General features: G+C 41.0%; 1 protein-coding gene across 18 annotated transcripts in view; it reads left to right on the forward strand.

Annotated features, from left to right (window-relative positions):
- Rhot1 (ras homolog family member T1) overlaps nucleotides 1-26,878 on the forward strand; it is a 63,769-nt gene that overhangs the window by 21,847 nt on the left and 15,044 nt on the right. For all 18 annotated transcript variants that reach the window (XR_015630608.1, XR_015630609.1, XR_015630610.1 and 15 more), the window contains exons 6-16: nucleotides 951-1,003; nucleotides 7,360-7,468; nucleotides 7,901-8,002; nucleotides 16,130-16,228; nucleotides 16,691-16,799; nucleotides 17,475-17,595; nucleotides 21,029-21,113; nucleotides 21,654-21,799; nucleotides 23,499-23,599; nucleotides 25,450-25,580; nucleotides 26,137-26,220. Coding sequence is in view for 15 of the 18 variants with exons in the window: in XM_087572029.1 (XP_087428155.1) it covers nucleotides 951-1,003; nucleotides 7,360-7,468; nucleotides 7,901-8,002; nucleotides 16,130-16,228; nucleotides 16,691-16,799; nucleotides 17,475-17,595; nucleotides 21,029-21,113; nucleotides 21,654-21,799; nucleotides 23,499-23,599; nucleotides 25,450-25,580; nucleotides 26,137-26,220 (1,140 nt within the window). In the remaining 3 variants the exon portion in view is untranslated. The remainder of the gene's footprint in view (nucleotides 1-950; nucleotides 1,004-7,359; nucleotides 7,469-7,900; nucleotides 8,003-16,129; nucleotides 16,229-16,690; nucleotides 16,800-17,474; nucleotides 17,596-21,028; nucleotides 21,114-21,653; nucleotides 21,800-23,498; nucleotides 23,600-25,449; nucleotides 25,581-26,136; nucleotides 26,221-26,878) is intronic.

Here is a 26,878-nt window from a genome sequence, read left to right on the forward strand (position 1 = left end):
ATGTTCTTACTATGTGGCTTAACTTGGTCTGGATTTGTCATATAAACCAGGCTGCAAACCTCTTGTCTCAAGGTTTTGGGGTTTGTTCGTGTTTATTTGTTTGTTTTAGACAGGGTCTCACGGCGTAACCTTGGTTGTCCTGGAACTTGCTCTGTAGACCACGCTGGCCTTGAACTCACAGAGATCCATTTGCCTCTGCTTCTCAAGTGCTGCTACTAAGGTGTGAGCCACCCTTACACAGCTTTGTCTTTGTTTTACAGCAGGGTCTTGCTCTGTATCCCAGCCTGATGGAACCCATGATCCCTGCTCAGCCTGGGTTTGCAAACCTGCCCCCTGTGTACCCTTAATAGGGCAAACCTGGTCAAAGCTGGTTCTCCAGTGAGATTTTTAAGGACTCTTTTTTTTTCTTTTTTCTTTTTTCTTTTTTCTTTTTTTCAGAGCTGGGGACCGAACCCAGGGCCTTGCACTCGCTAGGCAAGTGCTCTACCGCTGAGCTAAATCCCCAACCCCACTTTTAAGGACTCTTAACAAAATAATAGAGGAGATGTCTCAGAGGCTGCTCTGATCCATGACTCCATTTCAGTTCTAAAGGATCTAAAGCCCTCTTCTGGCTTTGGCACTAGGCATGCTCATAGTGTCTAGACATATGTTTAGACAGAACACTTGTAATCATAAAATAACTTTAAAAGAACAGTATGCTCTTTCTCTCCCTCTCTCTCTCTCTCTCTCTCTCTCTCTTTTTTTTTTTTTTTTTTTTGTTCATCCTTCCCCTTTTTTCTTTTCTCTTTTTTTCTTTTTAAAGAAGGAATCTTACTATGTAGCCCTGGCTAGTCTGGAACTTGATATGTATCAGGCCTCTGTCTCGGCCTCCTGAGTGCTGGGATTAAAAATTTGCAGCTTTTTAAAGAAGACCTGCATCATGTCTTCATTCCTATTTAATTTTATTTTAGGTAACAAGCCGATGGATTCCTCTCATAAATGAAAGAACAGACAAAGACAGCAGGTATTTTTTTGTTGTTGTTGTTCAAACGTACAGAAAAGATCTAAGAGACAGTAACAAACACAATTGTAAAGTCTTTACTTAGGTCTACCAGTTATTAACATGCCCCATATGCGTGTGTGTGTACATATGTTAGAGGGCAGCTTGCAGGATTTGGGGCTGGAGTGGTTAAGAACACTTGTTGTTCCTTTTCTTTTTTTTTTTTTAAAGAATTATTTATTTTTATTTATACGAATACACTGTCACTATCTTCAGACACACCAGAAGAGGGCATGGGATCCCATTGTAGATGGTTGTGAGCCACCGTGTGGTTGCTGAGAATTGAACTCAGGACCTCTGGAGGACCTCCTAACCACTGAGCCATCTCTCCAGCCTTTTGTTATTTCGCACTTGTGGTTTAAAATGACCCAGATTGTATTCCCATCATTCATATGGGGCTCACTATCTCCTCAGGCACCAGCATGAGTGCGGTACATTGATAAACATACAGGGAAAACACTCATACACATAAAATCTTAAAATCTATTCAAAGGTAGTGGAGCTGTGTGAGTTTGAGGCCATCCTGGTCTACAAAGTGAGTTCAGGACAGCCAGGCTACACAGAAAATTCTGTCTTGTAAAACCAAAATCAAACCAAAATAATAATAATAATAATAATAATAATAATAATAATAATAATAATAGGGTTTAGTTGTCTTGTTGTGTTGGTTCCAGGAAGGAACTGAGACTTGCTGGTAACGTGCCTCTTCCTGCTGAGCCATGTCTACATTGGCTTTATTAGTCTCTCCCTCTTCACCTACCTCCACAGACCACAGACTTTTTTGAGGGCAGGAGTGATTAGAAACAGTAGATAGATGTGAGAGCAAAGCCGAAAATAGCTCTGACGCTGTAATGGTTACTGATAGATAACTGACTGCTGCCTGAATCTATTTGGAGTCCGTCTTTGCCTGTATTGTGTGCCTCCTTTCGAGTTGCTTCTTTAATGAGGTGTGGAATTGTTGATTGCTCATTTTGTGTGCACTAGACAGAGCATAGGACTTGGAAAATGTTGAGCAACCTTTCAGATCTGGTTTGCCCACTTAAGAACTTAAGGCTCTGACTTAATTTGACTCTCTAGTTTCCTCATCTGTAATAGGAATAAATATCTATCCTGAATGCATATGGCTGCAGCAAGAATTGAATTAGATAGCTCGTATATAAATTCTCTAGAATGCCCTGTAAATCTCCATTTAGAAGTTCATGCAAGAAGGCTCTGTGTAGTTCTTTGGAAGATACAATGAGAAGGGGAAATGCAAGACAACACACTCAGTAATTTCCTAAGTAGAGTGATAGTTCTCTGCATAAATGCTTTCAGTTTTAAGTCATATGAAAGTATTTCCTTCCAGTATTTAGTTGGACAAAAATTTTTTTATTCTCTCTGTCTCTTCCTTCCTTCCTTTCTTTCTTTCTTTCTTCCTTTCTTTCTTTCTTTCTTTCTTTCTTTCTTTCTTTCTTTCTTCCTTCCTTCCTTTCTTCCTTTCTTCCTTTCTTTCTTCCTTCCTTCCTTTCTTCCTTTCTTCCTTTCTTCCTTTCTTCCTTTCTTTCTATTTTGTGACAGGATCTCACTATGTATTCTTGGCTTGGAACTCACACAACTCCACTGCCTCTAACTCCCAAGTGCTGGGATTAAAGGTGTATGCCTCTGGTGCCTTCTTGCCCAGCCTTCAATCTTCATTCTTTCTTTTTCTTTTCTTTGAGACGGGTTCTTTGAGACTAGGCTGACCTCAAACTCATAAATGTCTGTCTGCCCCCCCCCCCCCCCCGAGTGCTGGGGTTAGAGGTTTATGACACACTCCCAGCATTCCAGTCTTCTTTTTAAAACTGGTTTACTTATTTGTTCTTCCTTGTTTATGTGTCTGTGAGAAGTTTGATGTATAGTGTGCATGCTGCCAAAGGTTGAGGGAGGCATCAGGTCCTCTGTAAGTGGAGCTATAATTGTTGGTGAGCCACCATGTGGTTGCTGGGAACCAAGCACAGGTCCTCTGGAAGAGCAGCAGGCACTCTTAACCATTGAGCTACCAGTTCAGCCCCCATTTAAATCTTTTTAAGTGTTAGGAAAATCTTGTTTTAAGTATTAATTATATACATCTGGCCCTTTGCTCAAGTTTTCAGGATTCTTTTTTAGCATTTTTGTTGTTTATTCTCTAGAAATCTGATGCCCCTGTCTAACTCTTTTGTGGAAGGGAAACTAACTTACTTGGCCTTGAAGCTCTGTGGTGACTCGTCATTGTTTCTTAGACTTTGTGGTGACAAAGTGGAAAGAAGAGAATGACTCAGCTCTTAAGTGCTATAGCCTTTTGTCATTTGTGGTGATTTAAATTAATTAAAATGAAATAACAAAAGCCTATACATTCCTCTGATCCACTTACCCACATTTCAGAAGCACCGGTGGCAGGTGGTTCTGGTAGCAGCACACTAAAGATCATCCTCACTTCAGGACCTATTGGCACATGCCCTGGATCTCAGCAGGTGATTCTGTGAGTTTGCAGCCAGCCTGGTGTAGGGAGTTCTAGGATATCCAGGATTATTACACTTGATCTTAGCCAAAAGGCCGAGAAGCGATCCATCCAGGATTATTTAGAAAGACCCTGTCTCAAAAAACAAGCAAGGTCATCTTCATAGAATGTTGTGTTAGACAGTGGAGCCTTAAAGGCCGTAGTAGCTACATGCTCTCGGTGCTTTCTCCTGGGGCTGTTTCTAGGAGGGCCTCTCTGGAGAGGAGAGCATACTTTGGCCAGCATCTCAGAAGAACCAATTTATGCCAATGTTTTTAGAACTTTGGCTTTGCTGTCACTAAAATACTATGACTACTTTGTGGACCTTATTTATTTACTTAAATTTTATTTTAGAGCACAAAATCTCACTATATTTTCCCAGGCTGTTCTTTTTTTTTTTTTTTTTTTTCAGAGCTGGGGACCGAACCCAGGGCCTTGCGCTTGCTAGGCAAGCGCTCTACCACTGAGCTAAATCCCCAACCCTCCAGTAACTTTCCCAAACCTCATCTGTGGATTATTTTTGGTACATATCTCTTCTTCCTTAGGACTCTTCTTACATCAGTATCACATAGCCAGAGAGTTTCAAAAGCACTAGATGCTTTCATTTTAGCCTGGCACTTTAGAACTGATAAACTTCAACTTCTGCTTAGAAATGGTTTTGTTTCATTTTGGTTTGGTTTTGTTTTAAATAAACTACTGTGTTTTCTAATTCTTCCTAATCTTGTTAGAAGTCTGCTCTTGGGCAACATAAGCAATATAAATCATACCAAGGTAAAGCTGTTAAAGTAAATGCTGCGGGAGTTTGTGTTGGGAGTTTGGAGTCTAGTAAAGTGATTTGTTTTGTTCCAAGATGTCCTTTAGGACTCACATGTAACAGTCTCCACTACTCTGTGTCTTTGATAACCCATTTAGATTTCCCGTAGGCCGCTCAGATTTCACTTACTTAAAACAAGATCGTTAACTTTTCTATCTGCTCTGTCTCTGAGAATGTGTTTTGCTCTCTTATTTGTTTACTGCATATGTATATGTGCAGACCCCCCACAGGCAGAAGAGGGTGTCAGATCTCCTAGAACTGGAGGCAGAGGCAGTTGTGAATTGCCATGTAAATGCTAGGAAATGAATCAGATCCTCTACAAGAACAAGTGCTTTTAACCATTGAACCATTGCTGTAGCCCGTAAGCTACCATATTTTTAAAAAGTTTCTAGGCCAATGAGGTAGTTCTATTGCTAAAGGCACTTGCCAGCAATTCTGATGGCATAATGATCCCCAGAATCCACATGGAAGAAAGAACTGACTCTTAAACGTTGTCCTCTGAACACACACACACCCCACAGAGAGAGAGAGAGACAGAGACAGACAGACAGACAAACAGACAGACAGACAGAGGCAGAAAGAGAGGCAGAGAGAGACAGAAACAGACACAGAAATGTAGTACAGAAAGATTTTAAAAAGCCTTTTTATTTCTTTTACTATTTTCTTTTTCTCTTTTTTGTCCCAGGATATTCTGGGATACACAGAGAAATCCTACCTTGAAAAACAAACAAACACATACACACAAACCCTAAAATCATCTTAGAACTGGATCGCTTGGCTCTTTCTCTTCTCATTGCCTCCCACATCCTCTTAAATCTGCAGTCAGGCTCAAGCCTCAGCATAATCTTTGTATCCTGTCTGTGTGTGTGTGTGTGTGTGTGTGTGTGTGTGTGTGTGTGTGTGTGTGTAAAATAGGCTTAGTCTGCCCACCATGGCCAGTCCACTTCCTGTCATAATGTTCCTTTCCCTGGGCATGCAAAGGTTTTTTTCACCTTCTTGTACCATGTCATTTTGGGAGGCTAATACTTACTACATTTCTTGCAGAGTCTGGTAGTCTTGGGAACATTTACCATATTTGGGACAGTTAAGGGTTAAGGCTTTTTCTATTTTTCTTTTTGTTTTTTTTTTTTTTTTTTTTTTTTTTTTTTTTTTTTTTGATAGGGTTTCCCTGTCTTGGCTGTCCTGGAACTTTCTCTGTAGACTAGGTTGGCCTTGAACTCACAGAGTTCACCTCTATTTCTGGAGTGTGTTCTAAGACTGTTTCTCAGTGAAAGAATGCACCCATAAAACAGAGAGAGAATAGTGCATTGAATCTGTCACCCAGCTTCAACAGTTAATTCAGGACCAGTCTTGTCTATTTGTCCCGTCAGGACTATTTTAAAGCAAATAGATATATCAAGTTGTAAATACTTCACTATATATCTCTGAATAGCAGATGATGTTTAAATGTATTGATCAGTGCTAGGACGCTAGACGCAGTTCAGAGCAATGGCTGCTCTTCCAGTAGATCCAGGTTTGAGTTAGAGCACACACATGATGGCTGACAACTCTCTGTAATTCTAGTTCTTGGGATCCAATACCTCCTTCTAACTTCTTTGGGTGCCAGACATGCACGTGGTGCACATACATATGTGCAGGCAAAGCACTCATACATGTAAAAAACTAAAACAAAACAAAAATTTAACTTTTGAGTTCAATGGTATCAGATACATTAAAAATAGTAATAATAGGGGTTGGGGATTTGGCTCAGTGGTAGAGCGCTTACCTAGGAAGCGCAAGGTCCTGGGTTCGGTCCCCAGCCCCGGAAAAAAAAGAAAAAAAAAAAAAGAAAGAAAAAAAATAGTAATAATAAAGGCAATGGTTAGATCAGACCTTGCCTTACTTGTAACTCTTCATTAGCTTCTTGTTTATACTAATGATGAAGCCTACATTCCTTATCACAGCTTAGAAGCCCTCGTATGTCTGGCCTTTCTTTCTCAGTCTGACCCATCTCTACCTTCTCCTTGTCCATCCATTCTTCCATACCTTCCTGTTCTCTGAGCCCACCACGGTGGCCATGCTCTCTCTTCCCAGCCAGTTCTCTCTGCTCTCCATGTGGCAGATCCATGTTGCCCTTCAATGCTTGGCTCAAATACCACCCACCGCAGAGAAGTTTTATGAGCATCTCTCTCCCATTCATTTGTTTGTGTCTCCCTGTTCTGTTCCTCCATGGCATGCTGTGCATTTTCACTAGTTTTCACTCTTAGAATGAGAGGGATATTTTTTGTTTGTTTAGTTGGTTTTTTGAGACAGGGCTCCTCTTTGTAGCCCTGGCTGTCCTGAAACTTCCTCTGTAGATCAGAGAGACTTAGAGATCCACCTGCATCTGCCTTCAAAGTGCTGGGATTAAAGGCATGTGCTTCCACCATTTGGCTTTAAATTTTATTTTTAAATTTTAAACTTTATTCTTGTGTCCATTGGTATTTTGTCTGCATGTATGTCTGTTTGAGAGTGTCAGATTCCCCTAGAACTGGAGTTACAGACAGTTTGAACTATCATGTGGGTGCTGAGAATTGTACCCAGGTCCTCTGGAAGTGTAGCCAGTGCTCTTACCCATCTTTCCACCCTCCCCACCACTCTTCTTAAATTTATATACATTGGTGTTTGTCTGTGGGAGGGTGTTGGATGTCCTAGAACTAGAGTTACAGTTTGAACTGCCATGTGGGTCCTGGGAGTTGAACTCAGGTCCTCTGGAATAGCAGCTAGTGCTCTTAACCACTGATCTGTCTCTCCAGCCCCTGAGGGACTTCTTTCTTAAGGTCTTTAGTACTTAGAAGAGTGTGTGCTTGAAACAGATATTCTCTATAAATCCGAGCTGACTGACTGAATGAACCTACTATCTGGGGGCCGTAGCTTGACCTTATTTTAGGAAAGTTCTGATGGGAATTTAAATAGAATGGGTAATGATGTAAGTTATAATACAGATCTAACTCTTTTGTTTTCTTGATTGCATTAATGCTCTATTCATTTCAGGCTGCCTTTGATATTGGTTGGGAACAAATCTGACCTGGTGGAGTATAGTAGTATGGAGACCATCCTTCCAATTATGAACCAATATACAGAAATAGAAACCTGTGTGGAGGTATGGCTTGTGCTTTAGTTTGGAAATGTGTTGGGGGATGATCTGTAATTGGAGACTTTGAATGGGAGGGGAGATTATAGGGGATGGAATAAATTTTCTGTTTGTTGTGAAGTCATATAAATCAAATAAAACAGAGAACTTAAGAGTTTTTTCTCTTAAACTCTATGGAGATCTTGGTACTGTCGACAAAGGCAAATGTGTTTTCAGTTTCTTCAAGGAATCTTACTCTTACCTTATATTGGCTTTCTTCCTCCCCACCCCCACCCCACTAAAGCTGAGTGTAGCAAAAAAATAAAATAACCAAGGAAAACTCCTGAGAGTGGGAAAGGTTCCAAAGGAGGAATATCCTATGCTAACATTTTTAAATTGTTTTTGGCTATCATAATTGATTTTAGAACATAAAATTAATTAAATTTTTTTTTTATTTTTTAGTGTTCAGCAAAAAACCTAAAGAATATATCAGAACTGTTCTATTATGCACAGAAAGCTGTTCTTCATCCTACAGGGCCTTTGTACTGCCCAGAGGAGAAAGAGGTAACCCTAGGCTGTGTTGTGGGCCTGAATGATACAGGAATTCTAGTATGGAAGTGGGTTTTAGTAATGTTTAGCATTTTATAAAAATGAGGTTGTTGAAATGTGGTTGTGTTGCTTATTAAGTTGCTAAATTGTTTGTTCCAGCTCAGTGACACTGACATTGTGTCTTCACAATGTATTGGTTCGGGTAGTGTCACTGACGCACAGAAAACAACTTAGACTTTGTTTAAGGTGTACGTACGTTACAACTATAAAATATGTGAACTTGTTTCTTAATTGTCCATTCCTCTTGTGAGGTGGGTGTATGCCATGCTTGTGAGAGTCAGTTCTCTCTTTCCACTGTTTGGGCCCCACCCACACTGGCAGGCTTGATTCTAAGTTTTTTTACTCACTAATCCATCTTGCCAACAGAAATCAGGGTAGCAGTTTTGTTTTTGTGTTGTTGTTGCTTCGTATTCTGTCAGTAATTGATCTCGGGGCCTTGTGCTTAGTAAGCCAGTGTGCTACGTGCTACCTTCTCCGGCGGTCTCTTGTCTTTTGCTGTGGGTACATGGGATGCAAGTCGAATATACTCTTTCATAGCTAAGAAGTATAATAATTCTATTGAGAAATACCCAGAATTTAACAAAATTTTGCTATAAACTTAAAACTGATTTTTTTTAGGTATATAACACAAAGTTTACCTCTTTCAGACATTTAATTAAGTGATTATATGTCTGATTAAGATATTATATCTGTGGAGATCTTGTCTACATAGATTGTACTATCTACAAAGGAAAATGTGTTTAATTTCTTCAAGAAATCTTACTTTTATCTTATTGGCTTTCTTCCTCTGCACCCCCACCCCATGCACGTGTGTGTGTGTGTGTGTGTGTGTGTGTGTGTGTGAGTGAGTGTGTGCGTGTGTATTTTGAAGGTTATGCACCTCTTAACTCCAGTGCCTTTCATCCCCCGGAGAAACCCTGTAGCCATTAGCAAACACCCTGACCTCTTTGCTCCTGGCAGCTGCTGGTATATTTTGTTCTGGACACTCCTGTCAGTAGAATCATCAATGAGTAGCTTTTATTTTTCTCTTCTTTCACCAGCTCCATGTATTCAAAGTTCGCTCATGCTGTAGTGTATATTAGTATTTCATTTCTTCTAGTTAAATTAAATTTCATCATTAAAGTAACCACTCTCATTACTGCTGGCTGGCTGCTGGCTGTAATGTTAGATTGTTCACATGCAAGCTTTTTTCTTTTTGGTTTATTTGAGACTGAATTTCTGTCTTTAGGCATCCCTGGCTGTCCTAGAACTCACTTAGACTAGGCTGGCCTCAAACTCAAAATTCGCCACCCCTGTCTCCGGAGTGCTGGGATTAATGGCTTATGCCGCCACCACCCAGCCCGAGAGTCTTTTGCTTTGTTTGGTTTGATTTTTAATTTTTAGATTTACTTAGTTAGGGTTTCTGTTGCTGCAATAAAACACCAAAACTAAAAAACAAGTTGGGGAGGAAAGGGGTTATTCAGTTTACACTTCCACATTGCTATTCATCACCAAAGGAAGTCAGGATTGGAACTCACACAGGGCAGGAACCTGGAGGCAGGAGCTGATGCAGAGGCCATGGAGGGTGCTGCTTGCTATCTTGCTTTAAATTGTTCAGCCTGCTTTCTTATAGAACCTAGGATCTAGGATCGAGCCAAGGGATGGTACTACCCATAATGGACCGAGCCGTTCCTCACTAATCAGTAATTAAGACAACTCCTTACACCTGGATCTTAGGGAGACCGTCTCAGTTGAGGCTCCTTCCTTTCTGATGACTCTAGCCTGTACACTTACTATTTATGTGTGTGAATATTTTGCCTGCATATGTGTATGTGTACCATGTGTATACCTAGAGCTGGAGAAGGTAAGGAGAGGATCTCAGAGCCTTTGTAATTAGAGGGGCAGATGGTTGTGAGCTACTGTGTGGGTGCTGGAAATCAAACCTGGGTGCTCTGCAAAAACAGCGCGTGCTCTTAACTGCTGAGCTAATTTTCCAACCCTGAGGGTTTTTTTTTTTTTTCCTTTGTTTTTTGAGACATGTAGTTCTGCCTGTCCTAGAACTCAAATTTGTAGACCAGACTGGCCACAAAGTGCTGGGATTAAAGATGTGCACCAAATACCCAGCCTAAGGTGTTATTTTTAAGAAATAAAATTTTGAAGAGTATTTCTGTTTTCCAGAAGTCCTTAGTTTGGTTCCTAGTGCCCACATTGTTTGTCCTTTTCAGGCCTCCACACATATGGGGCCTGTAGAAAGACAGACAGACAGACAGACAGACAGACAGACACAAATGCACACACACACACACACACACACACACACACACACACACTCACATAACCACACACTCACACACATATACAGGCACACAGGCACATAGGCACACAGTAGTTATTAAATTGAGACCCATTAGCCAAACTTGGCCTATTCTTAATTTTGTACAATCTTTGAGCTATAAATGTATTTCGTGTGTTTTTTATTTTTGAAGAAAATCAAAGGAATCGTGTTTTGTGATATATAAAAACCATATTACATTCAGATTGTGTATCAGCCATCTTTGTTTATGTCTATGGCGGCCATCGGCAGTTTGAGCAGTGCTGTTTAGTTCTGTCTGGCCTCACTGCTGCCTAGTGCTGACTGCACAGTGTGCTGTGACAGTTCCCAAATGCCACACCCCATTCCAGTACAAGACAAGCAGCAAGGAGATTTCAGTAGCAAAGCTACAGTCCCCACATTGCTTTTTAAGCTTTGATGCAATCCCAAGAGTTTCAGAATCTCCCAGTCCATCTAACACTGTAGTTAGTTTTCTCTTAACCTCTGACTAGAGCTGTTGAGTCTGCAGTGCAGTCACATCCTCAAAAGGCAGATGCCATGGGTGGAGTCTAACACCTCTCTATAGATGCTGCCCAAGGGATGGATTTTCCTAACTAAAATCACATTTGTGGGGCTGGTGAGATTTCTCATTGTGTAAAGGCCCTTGCCACAAAGCCTTCACTTGAGTTCACTCCCTGGGACCTACATGGTGAAAGGAGAGAACCAACTTTTTTTTTTTTTTTTTTTTTTTTGGTTCTTTTTTTCGGAGCTGGGGACCGAACCCAGGGCCTTGCGCTTCCTAGGTAAGCGCTCTACCACTGAGCTAAATCCCCAACCCCGAGAACCAACTTTTAAGGCTTGTCCTCTGACCTCCACGCATGTGCACAGTCATGCCCCTCCACCAGTAAAGAAATAAAGATAGTAATAACAATAAAAACCACAACATAATGCTCAGCCAACCAGGTATGGAGGCACATACTTTAAATCCCAGAACTTTAAGGCAGAGACAGAAGGATCTGACTTTGAGACCAGCTCAGTCTACAGAGTAAGTTCTAGGACAGATAGGACTACATAGACAGGCCCTGTCTCAAAAAAAAAAAAAAAAAAAAAAAAAAGAGAGAGAGAAAAAGAAAGAACAAACGAATAAAAGAAAGATAGAATGAATGAATGAGAAAAGAAAAAGAAGCAAACCAAAAACCATACATGTTTTGTATCAGTATTTGGCAGTGTAGATATGTATAAAACAAAACAAAAAACCACAGCTCTTTAGCTCTTTTAAGAGGGGATGTTATTCCTGGTTTATGATTCTGTTAGTTTTTCAAACTTATGCTTAATCTAGTGTTTCCTAGATTTATCTCACCAAAGTTAGCTGGTTAGAAATGCATTTTTGTCCCAGTCCAGCTAGGTGCTATATTTTATAGCCTAGGAAATTCAGAAAATGTTTTTCAGTTGTAGGGATTTGCCCCTGAGGTCTTTACCCCAGTGTTGCATTGTCTTCCCTCATTGTCTTCTGAACTCTTTCTTTCATGGTTGCTCTGCTCCTAGGCCTATTATTAGTTGTGCTAATCTGATGATCTGCACCACCCTCCCCCTAGTCCCTTAGTAAAGCCTGGACATCACACCATCTGCTACTCAGGTCTTAGGTGTATCTAAGTAATTAATAAAACAGCATACAATTTCAACTTTTATATATTGTTTTTTATGTGTACAGGCTTTCAGTCTAAGCTTACACTAGAATTTTTTTAAAAAGACACAGGAAGGATTTTATGACCTTGAATTCCTGAGTTTTGAGAGCTTGCCTTAAAGTGTAGTAATAGTACCATGCCCATGACTTTAATCCCAGTACTCTGGAGACAGAGGCAGGTTGGTCTACAGAGGAAGTTCTAGGACAACCAGGGCTATGCAGAGAAACCCTGTCTTGAAAAACAAACAACAAAAATCAACTAACCAAATAAATAAAACAAATAATAGTAATCTGATGAAATATAAGTAATGATGTGTTTTTCATCCAAGTCAGAAATTGTTAGGAAACTTAAGTGCTCTAAGGTGTTATCTTAATAGGGGTTTTTTCCTTGGGGGATAGGGCAAGGTCTTACTTAGTAGCCACAGCTGGAAATTCTGTTTCATCTATCATTCTAGCTACTGCTATTTTTGGAAATATTCTGTGTGTGTGTGTGTGTGTGTGTGTGTGTGTGTGTGTGTCTGTCTGTCTGTCTGTCTGTCTGTCTGTCTGTCAGGTATAGTGTTATGTGTATATGTGTATGCACATATATCTTGAGGCAGGGGTGGACATTGGATGTTTTCCTCAACTGTGTTCCACTTTAGTTTTGTGTTTTTTTTTTTTTTCTTTTTTTCAGAGCTGGTGACTGAACCCAGGGCCTTGAGCTTGCTAGGCAAGTGCTCTACCACTGAGCTAAATCCCCAACCCCCACCTTAGTTTTTGAAGCAGAGTCTCTCACTAAACCTGAAGCGTGCCATTTCAGCTACACTGGCTAGTCAGTGATCCCTGAGGCTCTCCTGCCTCTGTCTTCCCAGCACTAGAATTATAGGCTCCAGTCCCAGTGCCAGGCCTTTACACACCTGCTGGGATTGAACTCAGAACCTCATGCTTTCACAGAAGGACAACAAAATATAACAATGTAATCTCTTTTCCTTTTTTAAAGATTTATTTATTTTATGTATGTGAGTACACTGTAGCTGTCTTCAGACACACCAGAAGAGGGCATCAGATCTCATTACAGATGGTTGTAAGCCACCATGTGGTTGCTGGGAATTGAACTCAGGTCCTTTGGAAGAGTAGTCAGGTGCTCTTAACCACTGAGCCATCTCTCCAGCCCCTAAATTTTTTTTAATTTTTAAATTTTTTTTGTTTGTTAAGAATTTTTCTTTTGGAGGCTGGAGAGATAACTAAGAGGTTAAGAGCATGCACTGCTTCTATAGGACCAGAGTTCAGTTCCCAGTGCCTACTTCTCTAGTGTCTCACAGTTGCCAGTAACTGTTCCAGGAGATCCAGCACCCATACCATGTGCATAAACCTACAGGCAGACAGACATACAATTAAAAATAATAAAATAATTCCTTTAAAATAATTTTCTCCCCCCTCCATATGTGTGTGTGTGTGTGTGTGTCTGTCTGTCTGTCTGTCTGTCTGTCTGTCTGTCTGTCTATGTGTTGGTGAGTTAGAGGTTAGAGGATAACTTTGGGAGTTGGTTCTCTTTCACCACATCAGTCCTAATGGTCTAAATTAGGCTTATGGGCAGGCACTCTGCTGCTGAGATGTTTTGCTAACCCAAAGTTCTGCCATTCAGTTTTGGAGTACGGTCACAGCTGTTGTTACCATTTTGCTCTGGATGGTCACAGGAACGACATCATAAATTAATGAATATGTTTTTTCACCATGCCATGATTTCTCTGATTAAACCTCCAGAAACCAAAGGTAAAACACAATAGGCAGTCTTACGACAAGACTGTATTGAAAATGACCTTAAAGGGGTTGGGGATTTAGCTCAGTGGTAGAGCGTTTGCCTAGCAAGCACAAAGCCCTGGGTTCGTTCCCCAGCTCCGAAAAAAAGAAAAAAAAAGAAAAAAAGAAAAAAGAAAGAAAAAAAAGAAAAACGAAAATGACCTTACATTATTGAAGTTTGCATTGAATACGATACACTCTTACTGGGGTGTGTGTGTGTGTGTGTGTGTGTGTGTGTGTGTGTGTGTGTGTGATATGAATGAGCCTATTTTCAAGTTTAAATAAACTTCAAAAATCTTTCTGCCATGTGTGATGGTATGCTCCTTTATCCCAGCTCTTGGGAGGCAGATGCAGGTAGATCTCTGAATTCAAAGCCAGCCTGGTCTACATAGCAGATTCCAGGACAGCCAGGGAGACATAGAAGAATCCTGTCTTGAATGAATGAATGAATGAATGAATGAATGAATGAATGAATGAATATCTTTGTGTTATTTCTTTTTCCTACACAGTGTTGGTGATTGAACCCATAGCTTCAGGCATGCTACCCAAGCATTCTACCACTGTGCTACATTACCAGTCTCCAGAATCTTGTCTTGTCTCCCTCCCTCCCACCTACCCTTCCTTTTTCTTTAAAGTATTACTGGCAATGATTACCTTGTAGAAGCCTGTGGATCTTTGTGTAGTTTCCTAGTTCAGCCTGGTCTCAAACTTTGAATTATCTTGCCTCAGCCTCCTGAGTACTGGGATTACAGGCACACACCATCAGCCCTGGCTCTGTGTCTATTGTCTGTCTCTGTCTCTGTCTCTGTTTCTCTCTCTCTCACTGTGTGTGTGTGTGTGTGTGTGTGTGTGTGTGTGTGTGCATAGTGTAACCAGAGATTAATGTCAGTGTGTCTTTTCCTCAGTTGCTCTTCCGTCATACTTTTTGAGACAGGCTCTCTCAGTAAACAGCGTGCTGTTTCTTTTAGATGATTGGCCAGCATGCCTAGGGATTCGCCTGTCTCTAGCACTGTGTTTACAGGCATGGGTCTTTGTACCTGGATGTTATATGTGGCTTCCATGGATCTAAACTCAGGTCCTCATGCTTCTGCTGAAAGTACTGACTGAGCTGTCTCAGTAGCCACATGACCCTTATTCTTAGGTAGTCAGATATTTTGTCCTTTATATATCCTAAGATAATTAAGAAGGTTGCCAAGATACATTTCTGTCACCGTTACTTATATATTTTACCAATCTCAAAAAACAAGAGTCACTTTCAAAATGTAAATAATCTTATAATAGCAAGTTAGTAAAAGTCACAAGTGATTTTTTTGTAACTTATTTGTGAATAATTTCATTTATACTGAACTTTAATATATGCATGGAATAAATCAAGGAATTGAATTCTTTGAGCTAAGATTATAACTCAGTGCTTGCTTAGTAGGAAGCCCCTGGATTTGATGCCCAGCACATGTATGTATATGCACGCGCGCGCACACACACACACACATACACACACACACACACACACACACACAGAGCAGACACAGAGCCAGGACTGATGGACTGATTACAGGTATGTGCCTGTAATCCCAGTACTCAGGAGGCTGAGGCAAGATAATTCAAAGTTTGAGACCAGGCTGAACTATATTTCCGGGAAAGGGGGTCAGGCAAATATATAAAAAGTTTTGGCTTTGCTGGCCATGCAGGGGCAGGAATGGCAGGAAGTTGGGAGAGAAGGGGAAAGAGAATGCAAGAGAATGAGATTATAATAGAAATCATGGACCTTGCTGGCCCTGCTAGGGCAGGTGTCCAGTCCCAGTTACTTGGGATACTAAGCTTGGGCTTAGTAAGTAAGACTCTGGCTCAAAATATAAAGTAAGAGAAGGTTACTTTATATTGAGAAGGTTGCCGGGGGTAAAGTGTCTGCTGCACCCGTGTGAGGGTCTGAGTTCATACCCTCAGAGCTCACATGAGGCTGCGTGCAGAGGCCTGTGCTCCTCTGTCAAGATGGAAAGCAAAGGCAGCAGAATCCCCATAAGCAGGCTCTAGACCCCGTCTTAAATAAGCCCAAAGATGAGGCCTGACAGCCGGAGTTGTCTCTGACTTCCACACGTAAGCACCATGGCATGGCGCGCACAAGATGAAAACAGAGGTTAGAGGACTGAGTTGGTGGCGTAGTCATGGTGTTCTGACTAAACAAAGTGTAAATAAATGGCTTTGCTTTAGTTCGTTTTTCCATCTTACCAGGTTTTGGTGTAAAGTAAAAGCTACCAGAAGTTTTCTTCACAGTGTTTGTGAAAATTGTATTTTAAAAAAATATTTTGTTTGATTTCTCCTTGTCTTATAGATGAAACCAGCTTGTATAAAAGCCCTCACTCGTATATTTAAAATATCTGACCAAGATAATGATGGCACTCTGAATGATGCTGAGCTCAACTTCTTTCAGGTAGCTGGTTTTGCTTCAGATAAAGAATTATCAGCTTAATCAACAATAGCCACCAAGTAACCTGTTCCCTTATCTGTAAAGCTATCACATCCAACTAGCGAATCTCAAGATATGAAAAGCTCTTGTTCCTAGGAACGGAGAGTTTGATAATTTGATGCCATGGTATTCAGTGGGTGTATGAAGAATGGTGAACTCTAAATCACTTTGCTTTCTGGGGTTTGTATTATGTGACCACACAAAGATCTCTGTGTTTCTAAGCAGAACTGGGAGTGCCGCTGGCTCCTTCCTTTGAGTATAACACATTTCCCTTAAATAATAGGAATAGAGGCAGCACTGACTTGTTCCTTCTGCTTTGATTTGTTTCTTATGTCTTTGATTTTGTAGATTATTACAGTTTTATATTCTTTGTGGACTTATATTCTGGTTTGTTTTTAAATGTATTTTACTTTATGTTTTTGCTAGAGAATTTGTTTCAACACTCCTTTAGCTCCCCAAGCTCTGGAAGATGTCAAGAATGTGGTTAGAAAGCACTTAAGTGACGGTGTGGCTGACAGTGGGCTGACACTCAGAGGTAGGGCTGGTGTTTTCATTACTTCCTTCCCCAGCTGCTTGGAACCCAGGTCCTTACTCATGCAGAGCAAGCACCCTGGACTCAGGTGTATTTCTAGCCCACCCCCCACCCCTTCAGCCTTAATATTATCAAATAGAATTATTTATACATTAAGGAAATGCTAGCATTGGTAAAATGTTAGCATTGTGAGGTAGAGGAAGGGAGGTCGGCCAGATCGGGCACAGTCTATGAGGGAGCGAGACACATGTAGCCGACATCTTAGTACTCATAAGCAGTCTTGGCAACGGTCACTTTGAGGGACGGCATATGTTAGTCAGGTTTGCCAGTTTTAGTGTTCCTTGTTGAGTATATCGCTGGGTCATGGTGTCATAAAAACATGAACTGAGAGCCTAGACTTTTTTATTATAGAAGTGAGCCAGGAGACGTGAGCATGATTCTCACTTTCATCTTGTAGCTCTGGCTGTCAGTATGTTCCTTGGGGTGTAACTTTGTCCCTTTGTCCATTGCTTGTTCTTGCTGAGCCGGGTGTTAATAGGAAATGAGTCTGAAGTGAGTCCGTTTTCCGACAACTGGAGACTGTTTCGTTCTCACAACCCCAGCTCCCGTCATTGCTTGTCTCCCTGGCGCAGTTGCAGTGTTCACATCAACTGTATTTACTGATTTACTTTATTTCAGGTTTTCTCTTTTTACATACACTTTTTATCCAGAGGGGGAGGCATGAGACCACTTGGACTGTGCTTCGACGATTTGGTTATGATGATGATCTGGATCTGACGCCCGAGTACTTATTCCCCCTGTATGTGCCTCAACTTTCTATTTATTTCACCTGATATTAAATTTTACTACATGCATACTTTTAAGTGTCTTGTGACTAATTTAGAATTATAGGTAGTTTCTCAACTTTGGAACTCTGAACATTTTAGAATAGACAACTTTCTGGTTCCCTTTATTTAGCGTAGCTCTGGCTGACTTGGAACTCACTCTGTAGATCAAGCTGGCCTAGGACTCGCCTGCCTCTGTCTAACCAAGTGCTGGGATTAAAGGTATGTGCCACCCCTGCCAGGCCAGAAAATTCCTTTTTAAAAATTATTTTATGGGGCTGGGGATTTAGCTCAGTGGTAGAGTGCTTACCTAGGAAGCGCAAGGCCCTGGGTTCGGTCCCCAGCTCCGAAAAAAAGAACCAAAAAAAAAAAAAAAAATTATTTTATATATATGAATACTCTGTAGCTGTCTTCAGACACACCAGAAGAGGGCATCAGATCTCATTAGAGATGGTTGTGAGCCACCATGTGGTTGATGGGATTTGAACTCAGGACCTCTGGAAGAGCAATCAGTGCTCTTAACCACTGAGCCATCTCTCCAAGCCCAAGCCCAAGCCCAGGGTTACAGTTTCTTCTGTTATTACATCCCACTTCTTATATAGTTGCTGGGGGAGGGGAGGGTTGAACCCACTGAGTTATCTCTTCAGTTCCAATTACTACTTTAATTTTTTTTTATTTGTATGGATTTTTTGCCTGCCTGCATTTCTGTGTGCTACCGTGTTTATGTCTGGTGCCCATAGAGGTGTTAGAAGGGGTATTGGATCCTCTGGAAGTGTAATTACAGCAGATGCTTGTGAGCCACCATGTAGATGTTGGGACTCAAACCAGGAGCCTTTGTAAGAGCAGTCAGTGCTCTTACCTACAGAGCATCTTTAGCCCCTACTTACTACTCTTTCAAGAAGTTGCTTCTGAGGACTGGAGAGGTGGCTCAGGGGTTAAAAACTCCAGTTCCTCTACAGGTGCCTGCATTCACATCATCCCCCGCTACACACACACACACATACACACACACACACACACACACACACACACACACACACACACACACACACTCATGGTACCTGCATTCACATCATCACCCCCCTACACACACACACACACACACACACACACACTCATGGTACCTGCATTCACATCATCCCCCCTACACACACACACACACACACACTCATGGTACCTGCATTCACATCATCCCTCCCCTACACACACACACACACACACACACACACACACACACTCATGGTACCTGCATTCACATCATCCCTCCCCTACACACACACACACACACACACACACACACACACACACACTCATCTTGTCCTAAAAATGCCCTTTGTGATTGACTTCCCACTTGAATATGTTTCCTTAGAATTAGGGAGCCATTAAGTATAACAAATCCAGAAACAAGCAAGCAAACAGTGGAGGATGCAGAGGAGTGAGACCTCTGACTCAGTGTGGTAGTAACACCGAGGGGCTCATCCTTTGTGGAAACAGTGTGGAGGGTCTCAGAAACCCGTAGGACCCGGCATTCCTACTGCTGATGCCATAAGCCACAGACATGGAATCACAGGAGACACACCTGCACTCATTGTTAGTACACTGAGGCTAGGTAGCTCTGCAAATGAAGGTGCTGGTTACCTGAGTTCAAACCTCAGAATCCACATAAAATTGAAAGGATAGAACTGACTCAACATAGTTGTCTTCTGACCTCTGCTACATGTGCCCTCACACCCAACGTACACACACTTAATAATAAATAAAAATTAAAGTGATGTATAAATAGAAATTCCTTAATGGAATATTTATTTATTCAGACATGAAAAAGGATAGAATTTTTTAAAGTTTTTTTATGTGCGTAAATGTTTGCATGTATGCATGTGCATCACAAGTGTGCTGGTTCCCATGGAGGGTAAAGGAGAGTATTTGACCCTTGAAACTGGAGTAATAGGTGTGTTCAGCCATGCAAGTGCTGGGAACTGGACCCAGGTCACATAAGAACAGCCAGGGTTCTTAACTGTTGAGTCATCTCTCTAGTCCCCAAAAGATGAATGGCATCTTGTTATTTGTCGCAAGGTGAATGGAACTTGAGGACACTGTGCTTAGTGAAACAGGTGGACGTGGGAGACAAACAAATGTCCTTACTCAGAGGGAGTTGCTTAAATATTTGATCACTGAGAAACAAGTATAAGAGACTGAGTAGACAGAGGTTACTAGTGTATACCAACATAATGTGCTGTAAGAAAGAGTTTCTGATGTTCTATAGACCATCGTTGTAAGGTAAAACTAGAGTTACCCAATCTTTTAGAGGCATTTTTCCAATTGAAGCTCTCTCCTCTATAGGAGTTTATTGTGTCAAGTTGACATGAACTAGCTTGAATATCTAAAAATAAAAATTAGTCAGGCTTGATGGTGTATACTCCTGTCTTCCCAGCACTTGGGAGGCTGAGTCAGGATTCAGAATCCGGGATCAATATGGTTTGTATAGCTCCAGGCCAGTCATGTCTTAATAATACCCTGTTGTAAAAACAAATGAACAAACAAACAAAAAACTCTAAAGCAGTAAATAAATAAAAATACTTAAAAAAAATTCTAAGGTAGGAAGCATAAGTTTTGTTTTGTCTCTAGCACCTAGCTCACTGCATTTGACATTTGTCAAAGAATATCTCAGTATTTTCAACTCAATGCTATTAATATAAGCCCCTAGTTGTGATTTACACCATTTTGTATATTTTTATGCCCTTATCTACCACCAAAAAATGAAAAATCCACAACAGAGGCAAACTCTGAAAAACAATTAGCTTTCTGTCCATTCCCCGCACTCGGGCCTTCCTCATCCCCTAATACTGACCGCTCGTTGTTCTTTCCGTGTGTTCTGTGTAACAGGCATTCAATAATGGAAGTGTAAAGTCTAATGTGGACTTCCTCGGCCACGGCCCGGCTTTCTTATCATACTATTTATGGGGATTGCTGTTTTGCCTGCATGTATGTCTGTGTCAGGATGTCAGGTCCCCAGGAATGGAGTTACAGACATTCGTGAGCTTAGAATCCAGTTTGTGTTCTTAGAATCAAGCTGAGGGCTATGTGCATAGACAAGCATCTACCAGCTGAGCCATATTCCATCCCATAATCAGAATTATTTGCATAGTTTTTGTTTCAACCTGCCCTAATAACATTTAGAAAAAAATATGTCTATGTGTCTTTGGAGTGAACATTCCTAATAATTCTTCTGAGGAATGCCATAACTATCCCAGAGACATTTCCCTGAGAGTGCCTCTGTGACTCCAGAGAAAGTATTTCTATTGATGCTGTCATCCCACAGGAATATTTGCTTCAGTTTTTTAATTCATTTCTCAAGTAAAATTTTAATATTTGATTAATGATTTATTCTTAAATTTTTTTCATCAACAGGCTAAAAATACCTCCTGATTGCACTACTGAACTAAATCATCATGCATATTTGTTTCTTCAAAGCACCTTTGACAAACATGATCTGGTAAGCCTTCTCCTGCAGTTTTCCAAAGTACATAGTTTTTATGTTACTTTGTAAAATATTACGAAGTAAAGATTTTTCAATGAATGATTTTCTTTTACCCTTTGAGTTACCCAGTGTTTATGATATGCCTCCCAGACTTTAAGCTTTTAATTTAAAGATGAAAAGGTCTAGTTTTCCTGTAGACTGCTTTATAATGTGAGGAGATGTCTTAATGAAACATAAAAGTTCTTATAAAAGTTGTTATTTTAGGACCAGTGGTTGTGACATACACCTTTAATCTCAGCACTGCTTCAAAAAACAATCAGACAAAACAGAGAAAAGTTTCTCATTTTATATAATTTATTAATTCATTTATTTTGAGACAGGGGTTCTCTGTGTAGTCCTGGATGTTCTGCCTCTGATTAAAGGCAGGCACTACAGCCAGCAGGAGTTCTTATTTCGGAATGTGCTTCTCGTAGCATGATTTTACTGGATGAGAGGTGACTTGTTTGGGGACTTCCCTTGGTTTCTGAGTTGTGTTACCTCTTTGTGTGTCTTCAGGACAGAGACTGTGCTTTGTCACCTGATGAACTCAAAGATTTATTTCAAGTTTTCCCTTACATACCTTGGGGACCAGATGTAAATAACACAGTTTGTACAAATGAAAGCGGCTGGATAACCTACCAGGGATTCCTTTCCCAGTGGACGTGAGTATAGCGCCCGCCTGCCTCTCTGTTCTGGAGTCACGTACTCTTAGGTGATGGTGTGTCTATCGCATGTGGCATTGTGTATGCCTGTCAAACGTGGGACATCTTTCCATTGTAACTTCCTCTAAGCAGCATGTCTCAGATAACTGGAAAATTTCCCAAGTTTGTCAAGAAGGACTGTTTTCTTCTCAGTGATGTTGTAGGAAATACTAACATTACATCAAAATGAAACTAAATTGTGTAACTTTTTGTTTGGTTGAGAAAAGTGGAGCTGTGGTTATTATTTCACGGGCCTTCACCAACGGAAGAAGCATGCTCTACTGGGCACTAGAGTTTGCATTCATTGTTTTAAATGATTTTTAGTTAATTTTCTATAAAACGTAATAAAGATGGGTCTAAAACCTACTTAGAACATGTTCGGCATTGTGGCAAAACCACTGAAGAAATTCTGTTTTTACATGATGCTGAAAAAAATTTGATTTTTCCAGAGAGATGTACATGTGTTAAGGAAAGATCCCTGAGACTGACTTTTTCAACATTTTCTCTTGTTCTCTTCTTCTTCTCTGCCAGCCCTCCCTTTCTACCCATCCCCTTCTTCCCTCCCCTGTCTCCCTTTTCTTGTCCTTTTTTTTTTGGTTGTGAGCCTAGCCTTTGGCAGCTAAGCCTTCTCTCCAGCCCTATCTCCATTTTCTACATCCAGGTCTCACATACCCTAAGCCGGCCTGGAACTGTGTAGCTGACAGTGGCCTTGAACTCCTAACCCTCATGAAGACCTGCTTTTCATGCCATTCTTGGTTTTTTCTGTTTTGTTTTGTTATGCTGCTAGGGATCAAACTAAAGATTGAATCAGTTGAGCTCCATCCCAAACTCTTCCACCCCTAAGCAATTTCGGGTATTTTCAGGGGGTGCTTTTTCTTTTCTGTCAAATCATCTCTTATCTGCTTACTTTTTGCCTTGTCGGTGTGTGCTGGACATTATGATAGCCTGGAAAGTGTGTGTGTGTGTGTGTGTGTGTGTGTCCATCTGTCCGTCTGTCCATCCGTCCGTCTATCCATCCATCCATCCATCCATCCATCCATCCATCCATCCATCCCTATTGTAGGTTGTGCCAGCATTCATCTGTACAGAAGTTTATTTGCACAGGCTTGGTTTCTGTGGCGGATGAACAGAGGAATTATCCTTTATTTACCTACCAGCCCTGCTGTAGTCATGGCAGTATAGGAAAGGGTGTGGTTGGAAAGACTGGGGAGATCGAGCTCAGTTAGTAAAGTGCTTAGAAGGACCTGAGTTTTTATTTTACGAGCTCATGTAATGAAGTCTGGGTAAGGTATGCACATCTCATCCCCTCAGGGAGGGTAGAGACAGTCATGTGGATCCCTGAGCCTCACTGGCCCTCAGCTTGGCTTTCTTGGAGCATTCCAGGCTAGTGAGAGGTCTCAAATATAAGGTACACAGCTCCTGAGGAAGGATACCAAAGATTGTCTTCTGACACACATGTGCACACTACTTTTACACTTATGTGCATGCAGACACATACAGAATCATGGTTGAACACATAGAAAGTAAAGCAGCCTGCCAAGTACTAGCTGATCTAGTAGGTAGGTTTTGCTTGCTTGTTTTGTTTTGATTTTTTAGTTATTAGAATTTTTTTCTGTGAAAATTCATTTGGGACATAAGCCTTGTAACTTCCTGGTTTTAGGCTCACAACCTACTTAGATGTACAGCGTTGTCTGGAGTATCTGGGCTATCTAGGCTATTCCATACTGACGGAACAAGAGTCTCAAGCTTCAGCCATCACAGGTAAGCAAATGGATGCCATTCAGCTCATGCCTAAGAACACTTTTTACCTCCAGTTTTGGGGGAAGGGAGTGTAGCTCAATTGGTAGAGTGTGTTTGTAGTGTGCATGTGGCATTGGGTCTTGTCCCTAGTGCTCTGGGAACTGGGAATGGTGGTGCATGGCATGCCTGTAAGGCCAGCAACAGTTCAAGGTCATTCTCAGCAAAAATCAGTTGGAGGCCAGTCATGATAGGTAAGACCCCTCTCTCAAAACAAAAATGGCATGGCAGATGGCTCAGCAGTTAAGAGCTCTGGCTGTTCTTTCAGAGTGCCCGTGTTAGGTTCTCAGCATCTACATAGTGGCCCACAGCCATCTGTAATTGTTCCTGGAGATCGGCAGACCCTTCTGACTTCCATGGCATATACATGCAGGCAAAACACTCATACACAAATACTCTTTTTAAAGATTTATTTATTACATATAGTGTTCTGGTCTGCAGGCCAGAAGAGGGCACCAGATCTCATTATAGGTGGTTATGAACTACCACGTGGTTGCTGAAAATCGAACTCAGGAAATCTGGAAAAGCAGACAGTGCTCTTAACCTCTGAGCCATCTCTCCAGCCCACAATTACTTTTTTTTAATTAAAAAGAAAAAAAAAAAAACCAAACCCAGCATGATAGCTTTGATTACTTATACAGGACCTGTACATGGTTGGTACATCTACCTCAGGGCTCACAGGGCCTCACCTCAATTGAGGATGGATAGTTAGTTAATGATTGCTGGGGGAAAAGATGTTTTCTTCAGTGGGACAGCCACCGGTGAGCGGTGAGGTACCTATTGCTGTCAGTAACCCCTCACACTCTTGTGTGCAACTCTAATGGACCAATAAAAAGGCACAAAAATGGGGCTGGAGAGATGGCTCAGAGATTAAGAGAACTATCTACTCTTCTGAGGACCTGGGTTCAATTCCCAGCACCCACATGACAGATCACAGCTGTATATAACTTCAGGTTCAGGGTATCCGACACCCTCACACAGGCATACATTTAGGCAAAGCATCAATGCACATGAAATAAAAATAAATAAACAAGTATGAAAGACTTGTTAGAAAGGAGAAGGGTATCAGTGGGAGTGGGAACGAAACAAGAGGGTAATGTGGAGAGGGTGACTGCCATTACAGCGCACTGTATACATGTGGGAAAAGGAGACCTGTTACTATAATAGTTAATACACGCGAATATAATGTTTAAAAAGGATTCAGAAATGTGAACAAAGTTATCCAGAGTGCCAGAGAAAGAAATCCCTTCAAAGGTTACAAAGAACAAAGATAAGCTCATCTCATTCTGTGTCTGCATTCATTTTGCTTATGACTTGGCAATTGGTCGTCGTTGTTGTTTATCAAAGGGGATAGAGCTTTTGCTTCTTTCTGCTCACTAGAGCTTTAAAGATGAAAGCGAGAGCAAGGTCATCGCCAGCTAGTGGAGAGTGGAGGCCAGTCTAGGTGACAGGAAATCCTGCCTCAAACCCTCACGAGAGGCCCCACTTCCCAAAAGCAAGACAGATGTGTGCCTTGCTGTGCTGATTGGACAGCTTTGTTTTGTTTTCTTTGTTGGTTGGTTTTTGGTGTTGTCTTTGTTTTTGAGACAGAGTTTCTCTGTGTAGCTCGACTGCACTGGAACTAGCTCAGAGATCCACCTGTGTCTGCCTCCCATGTGCTGGGATTAGTGGTCAGCACCACCACGGCCCAGCTTGTAAATCAGACACTTCCTAAAAGTGAGATGAAGCAATACCCAATTTTATAGATGGTGGAATGGATGCAGAGTGAACGAACCTTAGTGGTATGTGTTCCTGTTGTTTGTTTTTCTCTTCAGTAACAAGAGATAAAAAGATTGACCTGCAGAAAAAACAGACTCAGAGAAATGTGTTCAGATGTAATGTGATTGGAGTGAAAGGCTGTGGAAAAACTGGAGTTCTTCAGTCTCTCCTTGGAAGAAACCTAATGGTGAGGATTATCAGAATGGCATTTCTTCTAACAAACATTTGTAGTAATGTTTACAAAAGTTTTCATAGGCATTATCTTTTTAAGTAATTATTAGAAGTCATGGTATGCAGTCATTTAATCCCTATCTAAACACTGACTTTCTAAAAGATAACACCAGTGAAAAAAGATAGATATTTAGCAGGATTGTTGGTACTTTGTTAAAACAGAATCTCACTTAGTAGCTCAGGCTGGCCTGGAACTGGCTGTGTATCCAAGGCTAGCCTCAAACGCCAAGTTCTGAGTATAGCTATTGTTACAGTTTAGATTGTATAGTCTGGCTGTGGCATGAAGTTCATATATCAAATGAGTGCTGAGACTTAGTTCTGACTATTCCCTTGACTAAGAAGACTAATACTATTTACAGATGGTTTTCATGTGAGAGAGACTATATTGCTAGAGAGGGATGAATGTCTTTTTGTGTATAATACATCAACACATGAACGAAGGTTTGTGCTGATGGAAAGAAGTTACTTTAATATTTTATTATAAACATTGAGATTTTCGGTTTTGTTTTTAGAGGCAGAAGAAAATTCGTGATGATCATAAATCCTATTATGCAATTAACACTGTCTATGTATACGGACAAGAGAAATACTTGTTGGTAAGATCTTCTGTGATGCAAAGACTTAAAGTATTGGGTACATTGTTAAATTAGTCTGAAACAAACTAGCTTTCATGTAATGGCTGTATGCTGAACGTGTGTTACTTTTCATTTGGTTTACTCTTTGGAATGTCAATTCCTGATTCTGTGTGATTAGTCTATTTATGCACTTAATTGTATATTAGCTACCTTATAGTAAGAAACCCAGACAGGGCTGAGAGATGGCTCAGTGTTTAAGAGCAGTGGTTATTCTTCCATAAATCCGAAGTTCAGTTCTTAGCATCCACTGGTGGCTCACAACCTTCTATAAAGGGATCTGATGCTTTCTTCTGGTGTGCAGGTATACATGCAGCAGAGCACTGATACATGAATAAATAGATATATAAACAAATTGGTAAAATAGTAAAAACGAAATGTACTGCTGGAGGGCTAGAGAGATACCTCAGCAGTGCACATGTACTGTTCTCGCAGAGGATTCAAGTCAGAGTCCCAGCAACCCACATTAGGTAGTTTACTGCACATGCACGAATATTCACAGTCCCATCTCCCCCCTCCCACACACACACCTTTCTGTTACTTCTTTCTTGGTTTTTTGATATGAGGACTCACTTTGTAACCTTGCCTGGCTTGGCCTCATGCTCAGAGAGATCCTGCCTCT

This window comes from Rattus norvegicus, chromosome 10, assembly GCF_021556685.1.
Source record: "Rattus norvegicus strain SHRSP/BbbUtx chromosome 10, alternate assembly SHRSP_T2T, whole genome shotgun sequence".
NCBI lineage: Eukaryota > Metazoa > Chordata > Mammalia > Rodentia > Muridae > Rattus > Rattus norvegicus.